General features: G+C 41.9%; 1 protein-coding gene across 2 annotated transcripts in view; it reads right to left on the bottom strand.

The window, feature by feature from the left end:
- LOC126235793 (UV radiation resistance-associated protein) overlaps positions 1–19,838 on the bottom strand; it is a 123,398-nt gene that overhangs the window by 20,535 nt on the left and 83,025 nt on the right. For both annotated transcript variants that reach the window (XM_049944606.1, XM_049944607.1), the window contains exons 5-6: positions 2,074–2,372; positions 294–466 (exon numbers count right to left, since the gene is read on the bottom strand). In XM_049944606.1, coding sequence (XP_049800563.1) covers positions 294–466; positions 2,074–2,372 — 472 coding nt within the window. The remainder of the gene's footprint in view (positions 1–293; positions 467–2,073; positions 2,373–19,838) is intronic.

Below are 19,838 nucleotides of genomic sequence, written 5' to 3'. Positions count from 1 at the left end.
TCTCCTTGCTGAAATGAGGCCATTATAGAGGTTAGAGGCCGTCTCACACAGTATTAGCTTGATTTATTGTTGGGGGGGGGGGGGTGACCTCTTTTAAGACAAGAAGTAAATGATTATCCCCGCATGAAAGTACTACAAACTGGTCGTGGCATCTGTATTCTACACTATATTTATTATGCTCAGTGCTGTTCACAATTTACAATTTAACAGTAATGCACTATATGAAACAACACAGAACCATCCAATAATACTAAAAGACTCTAGCAATAAGCAACATTAACATGATAACATACCTGTACGATTGGGTATATGAAACTTAACTCCGAAATCAGTTGCCTTCTGCGAAAATTAAGCTGGGCATTTATATGCACAAAAGATTCCCGAGCATCTAAATAGCTCTTTCTCCATTCTTTTAACTGCTCTGTTTCTTTGTACAGGTGTTCATATTTGGCCATTAAGTTAATTCCTTGAAAGTGCAACAGCAAACATCATTTATAAACACTTGAAAACAGAATAAAACTGATCAGGAATTTAAAAATAATTCATCAGTGGTGACACAAACAAGAAAACTTTAAAAATATTCTGAAAATTAATAAATAAGCTGTGAATCAGTTATTGATTGCCGACAACGGAGTTCCCTGGAACTCTGTGAACTGTATCTTTTGATACTTTAATACCACATAGTAATTCAGCTGATATCCTTACTACAGGCACAAAATGGTAGACAATAAGAAAAGCTATGTTTCTTACAGGTATCTTTCTATGGGCACAAAATGAACATTCTAGAATAACAACAGGAATATTTAAGAAGATTAGCCTTTTCTGTAAAATGGCATAGTGATATCAATGCTCATCTGTAGCTATTGGCTACCCCTTAATTCACTCAAATGAAAACTACATAGCACTGTAAATCCTATTTACTACTGGTTGAATCACATCTATACTGACCTCATCATTCTAGGTATTTTTCAGTTAACATCACTCTTTTAACAACAACAACTACAGAAAATGGCATTATATTGTAGTATAACTGTTATTTGTTCTGATGTGGACTGCAATAACTTCTTGCAAACATCTCCAGTCACTTTTCCTCCTATGTTTATAATAGAATTAAGATGTTGCAATAGCATACTATAATCTTTAGGCCATTCTGAAATACATTGTCATAAGTTACTCTGTTTTCTTCACATTTATATATGATGATTCATTAGAATGTATTACAGTTCTAAGCCTTTGATTATGTTTCTATGATAAAGCAAACATAAAACAGCTTTCTTAGATAGGAAGGAACAAAGGTGAAGATGGAGTAGGAGCTTGAAATGGAGAAGGATGGAAAGGAAATCAGCGATGTCTTTTTTAAAGGAGACATACCATCATTTGCCATAAACAATGTAAAGAAACCACTGAAAGTTAGTCTGGATGGCCAGACAGGAATCTGAACACTACTTTCATGAATGTGAGTCTATTGATGACTTTTTAGTGTTACTGTATCAACTGAAATAATACAATGTGATTATTTTTTGCATACTCTTCTATTATCAGAGATATTTTTGTCCATCGCTCCGGCCTTGTCTCTGCTTAAGAATGAAGGGAAAAAATGTGTTATATTCAAAGCTAGTTGTACATAATTTCTAATGCTGTATAAGCTTTGGTTCACTATGTTCCCAGCCAATCTTAGAAAAAATTAAGGGTAATAAATCTGAATTGAAAAGAAGGCATTCAAGTGGTGATTAATGAATATCACCAATTGTAACAGATTTAAAATCAATGGTAAAGCTATGGAAAAACACGAATGGAATAAATTCATGAGGGCAGACCACTCCACACCAAACAGAACAGGGAGTGAGCAACACACAGGTGTATAAAAATGGAAATGTTGATAATCTTTTGGACAAAGTCTTATCACACATGCACGTACTAAGCAGCTCAAAGGCATGCATAATGCCAGTTCTCTTTTTGTAACATTCTATACACTCCTTAATTTGTGATAATAACAATATCTTTATAATACAAGGAAGACAAGTACTTTAAACTATTACTTTAAGTTAAAAAAGGAAATGAAACAGTTTTTACCCCGATCTTTATTTTCTTCAGTTACGGCAATACTCGTTTTTTCAATTTGTATAACTTGTTCCTGCTTTCTCCTTTTCTCTTGGCTGAGTAATGAGACTTTAAACTTCAATTTTTCTATTTCCTGCTTAAGTTTTAAAATCTCCTGTCGACGGTTTTTGGACTGGCTAACATTCAGTAGCCTAAAGAGTGATTCGCCTTCATTTGATCTGAGAGGTACCAGACCACCAAGAGTAATTTTTTCTCTCAAACTTTGTGCTGAGAGCATTTGTTTCTTTATTGCTTGTTGAACAGTATGTAGCCTGGAATAAAAACACTACCTTATTCCTTTTTTATTATTAAGCTAGTACAAATAAATTATTGTATGCAGTAAATACTAGGAAGGAAACAAGAAGACAATGATTATCCCCATCCAATATTTGCAAAGAGGTCACAAAATTACATTTCTGAACAATTATCACTTCAATAAGCAAGCCATGACCATGCTTTCATATACCCTAGACCGAACAGGAAAAATGTACATGAGTGGACTTCAAATACAGAACAACGACTATGGATGTTGTGTGTAGAAAGGCTCACTTTTCTAGAAATGGCAACACAAGGAAATCTCATTGGCACTGGTCCTTATTACAGATGTAATCACTGCTTTGTAGGCCAGATGATGATATGTACACTACAATATTGACCTACTAAATTATTAATATATACAGTCACAGCAATTCCTACACACACTTGTACTGCAGATTTCTGTGTTTATGTGCCCATCAGTTGAAGAGAATATAGGAGCTACCATAAACGCCTTCTGTTAATGTAACTGACGTCTGAAAATGACAGTTCATAGTCAGAACACACGTGACACACACAAAAACACATCTGAAATATTCATCATGTTGCCTTCCAATATGAATGTGGGTGCACTCAGTGACTGTGATCTGATATAAAGTGCAGCAATCAGGCATCCTTTTTTTGCAGGTTTTATTTGGCAAATCCAAATTTCAGCTGGAGAAATGTTGCAGCGATTCAGCACTCCGCTCTCACACTTGACTAATCCTGTTTCCCGACAGATGGAAAGTCGTCTTGTAACTGTCCTTGCAAAGTTGTCATCATCGCCGTCATCACCACCATCATCATCTTCCATAGCTTGATGCATTCAGGTACAAAACTCCAATCGGAGTGCATAATCATCTGGGGTTAGGTATTGTAACAGCTGTAAATGGTAGGGTGTGATATGCAAAAACATTCCACATTGTTTTCTGTGAAATACCCAGTTCACTGCTTGTGCAAATTGTTGATTTTTGTGGGCTGCACACAAAGCTCTGTCTCACATGCTCTGCAATTTCCTCTGAGACACCTGGTCACCCCCTTTCTTTCCCCTCCACAAAGACAACCAGTGTTGTGAAACTGGCAAAACAAATGCAAAATGCACTGGTGATCAGGTGCAGCATTTCCATACTTGTGTATGAATAATGCTGAACGCTCATAACTGATGCACACTTCACACATTCTGACAAACAAAACCTCTACTTCTCCACTGCTGCCACCTTGTCAATTGCAACCACAGGCATCCGATATAGCACGCATATGAGCAACAAGGCGGGCTTCGTAAACTTGGTGAGTGTATCTATCTTTTCATGTACCACCCATCTTTGTATGTCATATACTTCTCAATAAACAGTGATTTGAAGCCTGATAAATCATTTAGGTTAATCCTATACTGTTACGAAGAAGAAGAGGAAGAAAAAAGAGACAGGATACAGCTACCTGTGAAGATTAAAGATCATTAACCATTCACCAACAGGGGATATGTATACATATATCCATTAAGAAAATTTTCCTGGAAATTGGGGTAACATGTACATGTAGTGTCCTGAGGTTTGCAGGAGAGAACTAACAGTCAATTTCAACACACTTTATTATAATTAAAGAAAAACACCTTCTTGGCATACACTAAGTTTTAAACACTAGAACAAGAAAACCCCACACCTCTTACGGTGGCATACCAGATAAGGAAACAAGAAATGGCAGAAAATACTGACCAAAATCTACTCTACCAATTACAAAACACAATGTGCTACTAAATTGCTGCGGCGAGTGTATACAATGCTTGGGCCGGCATAAGTACTGGCCAGAGCTGTTCCTAACAATAGGTAAACACTGCCGGTCTGACTGTCCAGGCATGCTTATAAAGCCAGGTCGGCAGAGTGCTACACGAGTCATACGAGTTCAGATTCGTGGAACACTGTCATATGTTGTCTGGTGAAGTAGTTCCGTGTTTATTTGTAAAGGCTGTTATTGTTTATATCTGCTGGCGATGTTTCTCTCCGTGTTCCTGAAAGGAGGTCAGAAGCCCATCTTGCATGTCGGTTGCGCAGGCGCTCTAACTAATAAGGGGTCGCTACGACATCACCTGTGGAAAAATTCCCCAGCACCACAAATGTCCACAGGAGTAGGGGCGTCCTGGTTGACGTCCATGGATTCATAGCCGGCAGGGGCAGGATGCGGTGACGCAGCATGGACAGCTGGTGGCGGAGACAGAGGCTGAGGTGGAGGTTCCGCCACAGGTTGGCCGGCGACAGGCACTGTCAGCTCCCCCGGGGCGTCTTAGTCCACCAGATGGGGGCAGAGCTGGTTGAGGTGCCGGCGGAGGGTGGAACAATCTGCTCACCGGAGTGACGCCATCGCCCGGCCACAGAGCTTGGTGCCCGTGGATGAGAGAATATCCACACCCAGACCTCCTGCCTGACGTGAAAGGAGTGCGCCGGCATGTGGGCAGGAGGGGGAGAAGCCTCGGAAACCAGGACAGATAACCAAGAGGGGAATGGTCAACTGTGAAGTATCTTCACTGGACTTTAACCAGCATGGCAGGGTGACATGGTATGTAGCCAAGAAAAGCAGCACGGCCTCCTCCAGCGGATGATGGCTGAGCAGCTTATTGAGCTGGGTCTTTAACATCTGCTCAAAACGTTCTGCCCAGCTGTTTGATGCAAGGTGAAAAGGGGCAGCACATAATTACTTAAACCCAGTCGACATAAACTGTGGACCATTATCCATAACAATAGTTTTGAGGAGTCCCTCAACAGCAAAGAGAATTTTGATAGTCTCAGCAGAAGTCATGTGGGAGACACAAGGGTATCCCGATCCGGAGTCTATCAGTATGAGCCTCTGGGAACCATGAAATGGCCCTGCGAAATCCAAATGGAGATGTTCCCACAGAGCAGCTGCATCCAGCCGTGAAAAATACTGGCAAGGGGTGCTACTGGCCATGTTTGGCACATGGTGCACGCTGACACGAGGGAGGCAATGTCTTTATCCAAACTGCGCCAATAAAGGTGTCGGTGGGCCAGCTGTTTGGTGAGGACAATGCCCAAATGGCCAGCGTGGAGGATGTTGAAGACAGGGCAGCACAACGCATGTGGTATGACCACCCAGGGAACATCCGAATCACTATGAAAAAGGATGACGCCACTGCGGAAAAAGAGACAGTGCAGATGATCCCAAAACTGCTGGACCTCTGCATCACAGATGCTACGACAGCTGGTCAGCCAACCTGCAGTGATTTGGTGGTGGAGAGCTTGCAGTGTCTGATCCTGAGTGGCTGCCCGCCAGACCACATCGGCATCCAACAGAAGTGCGAACAGAGCTGCGTCCACATCCAGTTCCACATTGAAACGAACCAAGGGGGAGGTGTCAAACTCACGGTCGGCCCCAGAAGACAGACTGGACAGAAAATCGGCATTTGCATGCCATTCAGAGGTGCGATAGACAATATCAAAGTTGAACATTGCCATGAAGAGCATCCAACGTTGGAGGCGGTATGCCGTCTGGGTGGGCACTGCAGCATCCGGGTGAAACAAAGAAACCAAAGGTTTCTGGTCGGTCTGCAGAGTGAATTGACGATCACACATGAAATCACAGAATTTTGTCAGGGTGAAAACCAGTGCCAAAGCTTCCTTTTCAATTTGACTATATTTCGTTTGAGCATGGGCAATTCTTTGGATGCAAAAGCCACTGGCCTTTCAACGCCGTTGAGCAATTGCAAGAGGACCGCACCCAGGCCCTAGTCCAAGGCACTGGCGGGGAAGAGAAGGATTGTAAGTTGCCAGACAAGGAGGGTGGTAGAGAGCTGACTTGAGACGTGTGAAAGCCTGCTCATATGCTGTGGTGAAAGCCTGCTCATATGCCATGTCTCAAACTCAACGGGCCCCCCCTTGCGCAATACCCTGACCAGGGACACCGAAATCTCGGCGGCGTGGGGTATAGAACACTGATAGTAGTTGATTTGACTGAGGATGGATTCCAGTTGTTTCACATTGGTGGGAGCAGGCAGGTTTTGAATTGTTCCGACATACTCCTTAGAGGCATGTAGGCCGTAGGCATCAACCGTGAACCCGAGATAACTGACCTCTCGCGTAAAAAAGTCACTTTTCCTTCCGGCAATGCAGGTTAGCCTCAGAAAAAAACCTGAAACAGCTGATCCTCCTTGTCCATGAGGTCCACCACGGATGAACAACCGACAATGACAACATCCAGATAATTGGCCACACTGGGCACCTGGTTTGTGATTCGTTCCAAATAACGTTGGAAAATGGGGGGCAGGGCATGGCAGGAGGGGGGGGGGGCAATGCCAAACAGAAGGCAGTTGTACCGGTAAAGGCCACATGGGGTATTGATGACTAGGATCTGCAGCGATTCCTCATCCAACGGCAGCTGCAGATAAGCATTGCACAAATCAATTTTGACGAAAATGTTTGAGCCCGTAAGATGCGCGAGTATGTCATCCACCGATGGGACAGGATATACATCGAAGACGGACTGAGAACTGACCGTAACCTTAAAATTGCCACAGATGGGTAAAGCACCATTTGGCTTCTCAACTATCATGACAGGCATTGCCCAGTGACTGCGCTCGACCGGAGAAATGATGCCTTCATCTTGTAAGCGGTGAAGTTCCACCTGGAGCCTGTCTCGGAGAGCAAAGGGGACCGGGCGGGCCTTAAAAAAAAACGAGGAACAGCACAGGGAAGTAGCTGAACATGCATGGTGAAACCCTGCACCCCTGGTGTGGAGGATGAGAAAATCTTTTCATATTCACTGAGCAACGGGGCAAGGAGGGTATCCAATGAGGGAATTGACACTGCCTGTACTGCGTCCTGCACTGATATACCCAGACAACCTAAAATGTCCACATCCAGAAGGTTAGTAGTGCTGGGGGATCCGACCACCAAAACCTGAGCAGTGAAGGAATGACCGTTGTAAGAGATTTGTGTGTAAAAAACACCGTCAAATGATATAGAGTGATTACTGAAACTGCGCAAGGCGCATGTGTACAGGGATAAAGCCGGCAAGCCCAAGTGTCGGCATGTGGCACCATCCACAATAGAAACAGATGATGCCATGTCAATTTGGAAGGCCACCGGAATAAGCGCGACCGCCAAGGGAAGGAAAAAACAGGAACCCAACTGGAGAATGATGGAGAATACTTGGCCGTCAATGGAATGCAAGGCTTCCAGGTCCTGAGGTGACAATTTGTGACGAGCCTGTGCGTCCGCAGGAAGTGTGGCATCTATGCCAAGTCTCTGCAAAGCCTGACACACCAAGGTGATATGGCCCGTTTGGCTGCAAGCAGTGCATCTTTCTCGCCAGTGGAGGCACTCTGACCGTTGGTGAGTCTGGAAACAGTCTGGACAGGATGGAAGCCGGATGAAATACTTCCTGTCACGGGATGGACCAACAGATCAACGAGACTGCCCTTTGGCGCTAGGCAATTAGCGAGCTGCGAAAACAGCCGTATCAAGACGTGGTGCCAGTAAATGTTGTTCCAACTGTTTGACATAATTTGACCATGGTTCAACAGACGTATCGAAAGGCGGAAACGTCGGTGGAGCCACGTGCAAAGTGTTCAATTTACTTGCAATTGAAGAACCTCTATGAGCTACCTCTTTCAACACTGGTGAGTGAAGGCGAAGTTCTGAACGTGTGAGCGCTGCCTGAATCCACCAAGGACTGAAGAAATTCCTCGGAGGAGGCCATTTCGTTCGAAAATTAAAGTTTTATCCTCGTTGACAATAACTGCAATGTTCTGCAGTCGACAGGAGAGAACTAACAGTCAATTTTAACACGCTTTATTATAATTAAAGAAAAACACTTTCTTGGCATACACTAAGTTTTAAACGCAAGAACAACAAAAAAAAACCAAAACTCTTGTGGTGGCAGACCAGATAAGGAAATAAGAGAATGGAAGAAAATACTGACCAAAATCTACTCTACCAATCATAAAACACAACAAACCACTACAATGTTACGGCAAGTGTATACAATGCTAGGGCCAGTGTAAGTACTGGCCAGAGCTGTTCCTAGCAGTAGGTAGACACTGCCGGTCTGACTGACTGGGCATGCTTATGAAGCTGGGTAGGCAGAGTGTTACACGAGTCTTGTGAGTTACAATTGGTGGAGCACGGTCACATGTTTTCTGGTGAAGTAGTTCTGTGTTTATTTGGACAGCCTGTTATTGTTTATATCCGCTGGCAACATCTCTCTCCATGCTCCTGAAAGGAGGTCGGCAGCCCATCTAGCATGTCAGTCGTGCGAGCCCTCTAACTAATAAGGGGCCACTATGACAGTACATATCTTCAAGATGCTCATCTTATAATGAAGCATCACAGCACAAGCCGAGCTTTTCGGTATTTGTCTTATTCATATACTTCTGGCAAGGACTATCCTGGATTTATCTGAGAGTTGTAGTCTGCAAGACATTACACTACTGGCCATTAAAACTGATACACCACAAAGATGACGTGCTACAGACGCGAAATTTAACCAACAGGAAGAAGATGCTGTGATATGCAAATGATTAGCTTTTCATTGCATCCACGCTAGGGTGGCGCCGGTGGTGACACCTACAATGTGCTAACATAAGGCAAGTTTCCAACCGATTTCTCATACACAAACAGCAGATGACCAGCGTTGCATGGTGAAATGTTGTTGTGATGCCTCATGTAAGGAGGAGAAATGCGTACCATCACGTTTCCGACTTTGATAAAGGTCGGATCGTAGCCTATCGCGATTGCGGTTTATTGTATTGCGACATTGTTGCTTATGTTGGTTGAGATCCAATGACTGTTAGCAGAATATGGAATCAGTGGGTTCAGGAGGGTAATATGGAATGCTGTGCTGGATCCCAATGGCCTCGTATCACTAGCAGTCGAGATGACAGGCATCTTATCCGCATGTCTGTAACGGATCGTGCAGCCACGTCTTGATCCCTGAGTCAACAGATGGGGACGTTTGCAAAACAACAACCATCTGCACAAACAGTTTATGACGTTTGCAGCAGCATGGACTATCAGCTCGGAGACCATGGCTGCGGTTACCGGTGACGCTGCATCACAGACAGGAGCACCTGCAATGGCGTTTTCAACGACGAACCTGGGTGTACGAATAGCAAAACGTCATTTTCTCGGATGAATTCAGGTTCTGTTTACAGCATCATGATGGTCGCATCCGTGTTTGGCGACATCGCGGTGAACGCACATTGGAAGCGCGTATTCGTCATCACCATACTAGCGTATCACCCGGCATGATGGTATGTGGTGCCATTGGTTTACGTCTCGGTCACCTCTTGTTCACATTGACAGCACTTTGAACAGTGGACGTTACATTACAGATGTGTTACGACTCGTGGCTCTAACCTTCATTCGATCCCTGCGAAACCCTACATTTCAGCAGGATAATGCACGACCGCATGTTGCAGGTCCTGTACATGCCTTTCTGGATACAGAAAATGTTCGACTGCTGCCCTTGGCCAGCACATTCTCCAGATCTCTCACCAATTGAAAAATTCTGGTCAATGGTGGCCGAGCAACTGGCTCTTCACAATACGCCAGTCACTACTCTTGATGAACTGTCGAAGCTGCATGGGCAGCTGTACCTGTACACGCCATCCAAGGTCTGTTTGACTCAATGCCCAGGCGTATCAAGGCCGTTATTACGGCCAGAGGTGGTTGTTCTGGGTACTGATTTCTCAGGATCTATGCACCCAAATTGTGTGAAAATGTACCCAAATTGTGTGAAAATGTAATCACATGTCAGTTCTAGTATAATATATTTGTCCAATGAATACCCGTTTACCATCTGCATTTCTTCTTGGTGTAGCAATTTTAATGGCCAGTAGTGCAGAGCTCCAGACTGCTGTACTTTCTGCCTAAGTGATTACAGTTGAGATGCCTTTATAGCAATATAACATATATTAAAGTCAACTAACATATATTCAAAAAGTTTTGTTTAAGTGCTACAGTAGCAAGAGTAATATATTCTTCATAAATTTTTATTTTTGTTTGAATTTGAGACCCTGAATGATGCAACATTCCTCAAGCAGTATCTTCACTGCAGCTACAACATATGCTGAGCTGGCCACCACCATAAATTATGCCACAGTGGGCAACTGCCACAAGATCCTGCAATTCAGTGTCATAGATATCTTACTCCACTGTGTTAATTATATGTCAGCTAAAAATTAATAATAAATAAATAAATAAAATAACTGAATACCAATATGAAGAAACTAATAAGAGCAGAAAGCATTCTATGGTAGACAGGTGGGAAGGAGGGAGGAAATAGAGGGGTCTGAAAAGAAACGGAAAGGGGAGTGAAGAAGGGGAACAGTTATTGAAAAGAAATGCTGAGACCACTGGAATCAATGTAAATTTAAGTCCGGTGGGTGGCGAGAATGAAGCACATGATGCAAGGCCAGTTCCCACAGCGGAGTTCTGAGAAACTGATGTCAGGCCAGACAATCCAGATGTCACATGTGATGAAACAGGCACCAAGGTCATGACTGTCATGTATAGTGTGTTTTGCAACAGGATACTTTATGTTTTCAGTATACGCCCTTTGTCTATGCCTATTTATACTAACCAATGACTTTGAGGTAGGTGTGTTACTGTAGAAGACTGGATGATGTTTAACAATGTGAAACAACATGTCACATACCAACTGTTAAGTAAACACTGTCTGGCCGTCTACCAAGTTATAAGTTAGAATGAATGGGAATAGACACAGGGTGTATACCGGCTACACACAATATCCTGTTGCAAAGCACAGACCTCAACACGACAACTGATGAACTCACTGTCTGTTTCACCCTACGTATCATCTGGATTCTCCCTCCTGACACCAGTTTCCCCACAACTCCGCAGTTGGGAGCTGGCTTTCCAACATGTGCTCAGTTTATGCCAACCACATGACATAAATTTACCTTAATTTTATTGGACCCAGCATTTCTTTTCAATAGCTATTCCTTTTCTTCATTTCCTTTTACTTTTTTATTTTCTGGCCTGTCTATTTTCCTGGCTCTTCACCTGTCTACCACAGAATGCACTTACCTTTCCACTCTCTCTCTCTCTCTCTCTCTCTTTCTCTCTCTTTTTTTTCCCCCAGTTGTCTGTTTTGCTTAATACTCCTTCCACTTTTAAATTCTCAGTTTTTCAAATCTCGTTCTTTTCTTCCGATTCCATAAACATCTATATCTACAAACCAATGTGAAGTACATGGCAGAGGATATATCCCACTGTACTGGTTATTAGCATTTTCCCCGTCACATTCATGTATGGAGCACAGGAAAAGTGACTGTTTAAATACCTCTGTGCATGCTGTACTTAATCTAACCTAATCCTCTGATCCCTATGGGAGCAATGCGTAGGGGAGTAGTTGTATATTCCTATGATTCATCATATACAGCTCGTTCTTCATGTCTATTTCCATGTTTAAATGTGTTAACGTCAATTGTTTATGCACACATATACAGCTGTTAAGTTTTTTGTTACTATCTTGTAAATGATGCCTATGAATGAATAAAATAAGCTAGTTCTTGAAACTTTGTTAGTACACTTTCTCAGGATAGTTTATGCCTATTTTCAAGAATCTGCCAGTTCTGTTTCTTCAGCATCACTGTCACATTCTCCCACAACTCAAACAAACCTGTCACCCTTTGTGCTGCCCTTATCTTTATAAGTTCAATATCCCCTGCTACCCATGGTCTAGTGGTAGTGTCTTTGATTAGTAATCAACACATAATCAGTTCTGGGTTTGAAACCCATCACTGCTTAAGTATTGATTAATAATCAGCATTGGCGGCCATAGACTTCCGGCATAAGGAGTCACCCTCATTCTGCTAACAGCCTTGTCAAAAGAGGGTGGAGGAGCAGACAGAGGTTCAAAGCACACTCTTGTCCTTGGGATGGGAAACTGCCCCTAAAGGCAGAAGAATTGGCAATGATCAACGGCATGATGATGCAGAAGGCAATGGAGACCACTGCATTAAAGACATACAACATATATCCACAGGACATGTGGCCTGTAATTGAAAAAGTGTCATGATGATTTATTCATTGGCAAAAGATTCCAGAATAGTCCCACATTCAAATCTCTGGGAGGGAGCAGCCAAGGGGGAGATGACCATGAGAAAAAGATTGAATAATCAACAAACGGATAACGTTCTATGAGCCGGGGCGTGGAATGTCAGAAGCTTGAACATGGTAGAGAAGCTAGAAAATCTGAAAAGGGTAATGCAAAGGCTCAGCCTAGATATAGTAGGGATCAGTGAAGTGAAATGACAAGTAATTCTGGTCGGATGAGTAAAGGATACTTTCAACAGCAGCAGCAAATGACATAATGGTAATGGAAGTAGGATTCATTATGAATAGGAACGTAGGGCAGAGATTAAGTTACTGTGAACAATTCAGTGATAGCATTGTTCTGATCAGAATCGATAGCAAGGCAATACTGACAACAATATTATGGGTATACATGCCAATGTCGAAGTCTGAAGATGAAGAGATAGAGAAAGTATACGAGGATACTGAAAAGGTATGCAGTACATAAAAGGACATGAAAATTTAATGGCCTTGGGGGATTGGAATGCAGTTGTAGGAGGAGTAGAAGGAAAGCCTACAGGAGAATATGGGCTTGGGACAAGGAATGAGAGAGCAGAAAGATTAATTGAGTTCTGTAATAAATTTCAGATAGTAATAGCGAATATTCTGTTCAAGAATCACAAGAGGAGGTGATATACTTGGAGAAGATTTCACTTAGAGTACATCATGGTCAGGCAGAGATTCCGAATCAGATACTGGATTTCAGGGCTTACCCAGGAGCACATATAAACTCAGATCGCAATTTAGTAGTGATTAAGAGTAGGTTGTAGTTTAAGAAATTATGCAGGAAGAATCAATATGCAAAGAGGCAGGATACAGAAGCACTAAGGAATGACGAGATATGCTTGAAGTTCTCTAAGGCCATAGATACAGCACGGTTGAACAGGAATGGATGTCTCTAAAAAAGGCATCACAGAAGCTGGAAAGAAAAACATAGTTACAAAGAAGGTAGCTGCAAAGTAACCATGGGTAACAGAAGAAATAATTCAGTTGATCGATGAAAGAAGGAAGTGCAAAAATGTTCAGAAAAATTTATGAATAAAATACAAGTCGCTGAGTAATGAATTAAATAGGAAGTGCAGGGAAGCTAAGACGAAATGGTAGCAGGAAAAATCGAAAAAGAAATGATTGTCGGAAGGACTGACGGAGTATATAGGACGGTCAAAACAATCTTTGGTGAAATTAAAAGCAAGGGTGGTAACATTAAGAATGCAACGGGAATTCCACTGTCAAATTGAGAGGAGAGAGCAGATAGGTGGAAAGAGTACATTGAAGGCCTCTCTGAGGGGGAAGATTTGTCTGATGTGATAGAAGAAGAAATAGAAGTGGATTTAGAAGAGATAGGGGATCCAGTATAAGAATCAGAATTAAAGAGAGCTTTGAAGGACTTAAGATCAAATAAGGTAGAAGGGATCGATAACATTCCATCAGAATTTCTAATATCATTGGGGCAAGTGGCGACAAAATGACTATTCACATTGGTGTGTAGAATGTATGAGTCTGGTGACATACCATCTGACTTTCGGAAAAATATCATCCACACAATTCCGAAGACTGCAAGAGCTGACAAGTGTGAGAATTATTGCACAATCAGTTTAACAGCTCACACATTCAAGTTGATGACAAGAATGATAAACAGAAGAATGGAAAAGAAATTAGATGATGAGTTAGATTATGATCAGTTTGGCTTCAGGAAAAGTAAAGGCACCAGAGAGGCAATTCTGACTTTGCAGTTGATAATGACCACAAGACTAAAGAAAATTCAAGACACATTCGTAAGCTTTGTCAACCTGTAAAATGTATTCGACAATGTAAAATGGTGCAATATGATCGAAATCCTGAGAAAAATAGGGGTAAGCTATAGGGACAGACAGGTGATATATAATATGTACAAGAGCCAAGAGAGAATAATAAGAGTGGACAAACAAGAACGAAGTGCTCGGATTAAGAAAAATGTAAGACAGGTATGTAGTCTTTCACACCTACTGTTCAATCTATGTATTGAAGAAGCAATGATGGAAATAAAAGAAAGGTTCAAGAGTGGAACTAAAATTCAAGGTGAAAGGATATCAATGATATGATTCACTGATGACATTGCTATCTTGAGTGAAAGTGAAGAAGAATTACATGATCTGTGAAATGGAATGAACAGTCTAATGTGTACAGAATGTAGATTGAGAGTAAATAGAAGTTAGGTGAAAGTAATGAGAAGTAGCGGAAATGAGAATAGCAGGAAACTTAACATTAGGATTGATGGTCATCAAGTACATGAAGTTAAGGAATTCTGCTACCTAGGCAGCAAAATAACCAATGATGGACAGAGCAAGGAGGACATCAAAAGCAGACAAGCACTTGCAAAAAGGGCATTCCTGGCCAAGAGACATTTACTAGTATCAAAAATTGGCCGTAACTTGAGGAAAAAATTTCTGAGAATGTACGTTTAGAGTACAGTATTGTATGGTAGTGAAACATGGACTGTGGGAAAACCGGAACAGAAGGGAATCGAAGCATTTGAGATGTGGTGCAACAGATGAATGTTGAAAGTGAGGTGGATTGATAAAGTAAGGAATGAGGAGGTCCTGCGCAGAATCAGAGAGGGAAGGAATATGTGGATAACACTGACAAGAAGAAGGGAAAGGATGATAGGACATCTCCTAAGGCAACAGGCAATGACTTCGATGTTACTAGAGTGCAGAAACTGTAGAGGAAGACAGAATTGGAATACATCCAGCAAACAATTGAGGACGTAGGTTGCAAGTGCTACTCTGACATGAAGAGGTTGGTACAGGAGAGGAATTTGTGGCAGGTCACATCAAACCAGTCAGAAGACAAGATGACTCAAATAAAGACCGTTCTGTCTGGTATGGGTTCCACATACTTGAGTAATGTTCAAGGATGGGTCGCACAAATGATTTGTTAGCAACCTCCTTTGTAGACTGACAGCATTTCTCTAGTATTCTACAATAAACTGAAGTCTGCTACCTGCTTTACACATGATAGAGCCTATGTGATCACCCCACTTCATGTCCCTGCTAAGTTTCACATTAGAGTATATGTAAAAGTTTACAGATCACAACTGTGACTCACTGATATTATATTTATATGATACTACATTTTCTTCTTTTTGTGAAGGACAAAATTCTACATATTTGAATAGTTAATGCAAGCTGCCAATCATCGCAAAACTTTGAAATCTTATCAAGGTCTCACTGAATATTTGTTCACCTTTGTTCAGACTGTATTTCATTGTAGATAATAGCATCTTTTGCAAAACGTCTTGAGTTACTATTAATATTGTCTGCAAGATCATTAGTATACAATATGAGCAGCAAGGGACCCAACACACTTCCCTCGAGTACATCCAAAGTTACTTCTACATCTGATGACGACTCTAAATCTAAGATAATATGCTTCATCCTCCCTACCAAGAAATCCTCAATCCAGTCATATGTTGTCTGATACGCCATATGATCATACTTTTGATTAGTATAGGAGTGGTACTGAGTCAAATGCTTTTTGGAAATCTGGAAATACTGCATCTACCTGACTGTTGAGCCATGCCTTTCAGGACGTCATGTGAGAAAAGTGCAAGCTGGGTTTCACATAATCTATGTTTTCGAAATCCATGCTAGTTGGCAAGAAGGTAGTCATTCTGTTTAATATACCTCCTTATATGAGGGCTATCCACAAAGGACATTACGTTTTCTTTTGTGTCCGTTAGGGGCGGGGCTAGCGCAGCCATCTTGGTGTCATGGCATTCCGCCGCTCAGTTGGCATCCTGCCGTGCTAGTGAGAGGTTCTTGCTGTACTCCGTTGAGTTACTGTGACCGTTTGAAATGTCAGCATTAATTGAAAATGCCGCGAAGTGTGAAGTGCGTGCTGTAATAAGGTTTCTGACTGCAAAAAACTGTACACCGATAGAAATCTATCGGTAGCTTTGTGAAGTGTATGGGGACCACATAATCACTGAAGGTGGAATGCGTCAATGGGTCATAAAATTTAAAAATGGCCTAACTAACGTTCATGACGAAGAGTGAAGTGGAAGACGCAGCAAAGTGACTGCCGAACTTGTCGAAAAAGTCGACGCCGCGGTCCGTGAAAACCGTAATTTCACAATAACGGAACACTCTATGAGTTTTCCACAAATTTCACGAAGTTTGTTGCACGAAATCATTACCGAAAAGCTTGGTCACCACAAGTTTTGTGCAAGATGGATACCAAAAATCTTGACAGAGATTCACAAAAATCAGCGAATGGCTGCAGCGTTAACGTTTTTGGACGCTTACGAAAAAGATGGCGACTCATTACTCGATCGCATCGTTACTGGTGACGAAACATGGGTTAAGCATGTGAACTGCGAGACAAAATTGCAGTCAATGCAGTGGGGGCACACAAATTCCCCCAAAAACCCAAGAAATGCATGCAGACAATGTCGGCAAGGAAGGTGATGGCGACTGTCTTTCGGGACAGGTGTGATTTTTGTGGATTTCCTGGAAAGAGGCACTACAATAAACTCTCAAAGGTATTGCCAAACTCTGCACAACTTCAGAAGAGCAATACAAAACAAGCGCAGGGGAAAGTTGGGCTCAAAGATCTTGCTGATTCATGACAACGCCCGGGCCCACACGGCAAATGCCACTCGTGAAGTTCTCGAATCTTTTAAGTGGGAGTTGTTTCCTCATCCGCCGTACAGTCCCGACCTGGCACCGAGCGACTTCCACTTATTCCCAGCAATGAAGAAGTGGTTGGCTATGCAGTGTTTTGATGATGACGCACAGCTTCAAGAAGAGGTAACCACGTGGTTGAAGGCGCAGGCGGCCGAATTTTACGACGAAGGAATTTCCAAGCTCGTCCATTGCTACAATAAGTGCCTTAATTTAAATGGCAACTATGTAGAAAAGTAGTATTTAAGTGTGGCTTTCATCTGTATATAATAAACAAAATTTCCAATACTTTATTTATTTTTAATTCCAAAACGTAATGTACTTTGTGGATAGCCCTCGTATTTGAGCTCAGAATATGTTCTATGATTCTACAACAAATCTATGTCAAGGTTATTGGACAGTAGTTTGGTGGATCACTTCTGTTACCCTTCTTGTAGACAGGTGTGACCTTTGCTTTCTTCCAACTACTGGGCACAGTTTTTTGTTCGAGGGCTCTACAAGAGTTTATAGTTTACAGAGGGGATAATTCAGCTGCTAATTGGGTAAAGAAACTGATAGTTATTCCATCGGGCACCGGGTCTTCGTTCAATTTTAATGACTTCAGCTGTTTCTCAATGCCACTGACACTAATATCTATTCCACTCATCTTTTCAGTGGTACAAGAATTAAGTTGGGGTAATTCTGCTGCATTTTCCTCTGTAAAGTAACATTTAAAAATGGAGTTAAGCATTTCAGCTTTTGCTTTGCTACCTTAAATTTCAATTCCAGTCTCCTCCTTCTAGGGACTGGACACTAACTTTGGTGCCACTAACAGCCTTTACATATAACCAGCATTTCTTTGGGTTTTATGGAAGTTCATTTGACAATATTATGCTACAGTAGTCACTGAAAGCTTCACACATCGTTCTCTTGACTGTGAAATGTGGTTCATTCAGCATCTCCATATCTATAACTCTGTGTTTTGTTTTATTCCTGTTATGCAGTAGTCTGTTACTTTAAAGGTTTCTTTACAGTGACTGTGTACCAAGGAGGATCTCTCCAATTACGAATTGTCCTACTAGGCTCACAGCATGATCAACTATTCTTTTGAACTTGAGTCACTTCTTCTACATGCTCCTGCCCTGAGCTAAACATTTCACGTTCCTCATTTTGGTATGGCACTATTGGTTCTCTGTCTAGCTAACTGAACATACAAATCTTTCTGCTTGTTTTAATTGCCCTTTGTGTTTTGGTTTTCATTGTTGCTGTAACTGGCTCATGGTCACTGATTTGATGTGGACTTCCTCAAAGAGGTAAGGTCTGTTTGTTGCCATTGACCTAATACGTTTACCTCATGTGTGGAGTTCTGAACTATCCATTCTAGGTAGTTTTCAGAGAAGACGTGAAGCAATGTTTCACAGGATGTCTCATCATGACCACCACTACCAAAACTATAATTATTCCAACTGATTGTTAGAAGATTAAAGTCTCCTCCAATGATTACAGTATCATTAGGGTACTTATGTACAAGTGAGCTGGGGGTTCCTCTAAAGTATTCAATTACATCATGAGGAGAATCTGGTGGTCAGTAAAAGGATTGTATTGTAATTTTTTGCCCACACTTGATACTGAGTCTTGCCCAAACAATATTGCATGCAGTTTCAACTTCCATCTAACCACCTTGATGGATTTGAGTGTCTTATCTACTGCAACAAATACATCACTTCCATTTCTCATGTCACTATACTTCCAGATTTCATGTAAATTTTCTTCAAAGATCTCACTACTAAAACTTTGGTTAATGGGTCTAAAATTATGTAAACTTCAGTGTTTTCAGGAGCACCTTGAACTCTGGCACTTTGTAGCGAAATCTTCGGTATTTAACCACTAAATTCTGATACTCTCATCTGCAGGAGGGACTTCTTTGGATCTTACACTGATATATCTGTGTGTCCCACAGTTATCATTATCTGCATTGGATGGACAGTTGCCTGATCTTAAAAATCATCCAATAAGTTCTCCTTGATGCATGGTTATGGACAACTTTTTTATAACTCTATACAATTCCTAAATCTCACCATTCCTTTTCCTTCCTCCTCTCTCATTGAGCCTTCTGCCGGGAGCTACTCTGTATGCTTATGTGTTACCACATCTTTTCGTGTGCTTTTCCTGCCGCTGCTTGATAAGCAGATTTTTTATCTATACTATTTCTTATATTTTCAAACGCTGATTATAGTTGTTAATATAACAACAAAAATAATCAGCTATTGATAATAATGGAAATGGATAGATAAAAAAATCTACTTAGAAAGTGGTGACAGCAGAACACACAAACAGAAGGCTTTAACTTTACAAGCTTTTGGAGCCAGTGGCTCCTTCTTCTGGTAGAAGAGTCAAAGAGGAAGGGGGAGGAGGAGTGAAGGAAGGAAAAGGAATGGGGATGTTTAGGGAAAGGGGTACAGTTCAGAGAAGCCACCCAGAACACCCAGTCAGGGGAGATTTACTGGATAGGATGAGAAGGAAAGACTGATTGTTGAGGACTTCCTTCTCATCCCATCCAGCGAGTCTCCCCTGACCCAGGGGTTTGTGGTGACTTTTCTGAACTGTACCCCTTTCCCAAACCTCTCCAGTCCCTTTCCTTCACCCCTCTTCCTTCCCCTTCAACTCGTCTGCGAGAAGAAGGAGCCACTGGCTC

Source organism: Schistocerca nitens, chromosome 2 (genome assembly GCF_023898315.1).
Source record: "Schistocerca nitens isolate TAMUIC-IGC-003100 chromosome 2, iqSchNite1.1, whole genome shotgun sequence".
Classification (NCBI taxonomy): Eukaryota; Metazoa; Arthropoda; class Insecta; order Orthoptera; family Acrididae; genus Schistocerca; species Schistocerca nitens.
Note: the sequence above shows the minus strand (reverse complement) of the source record. Positions and strands in the feature narration are given on the sequence as shown.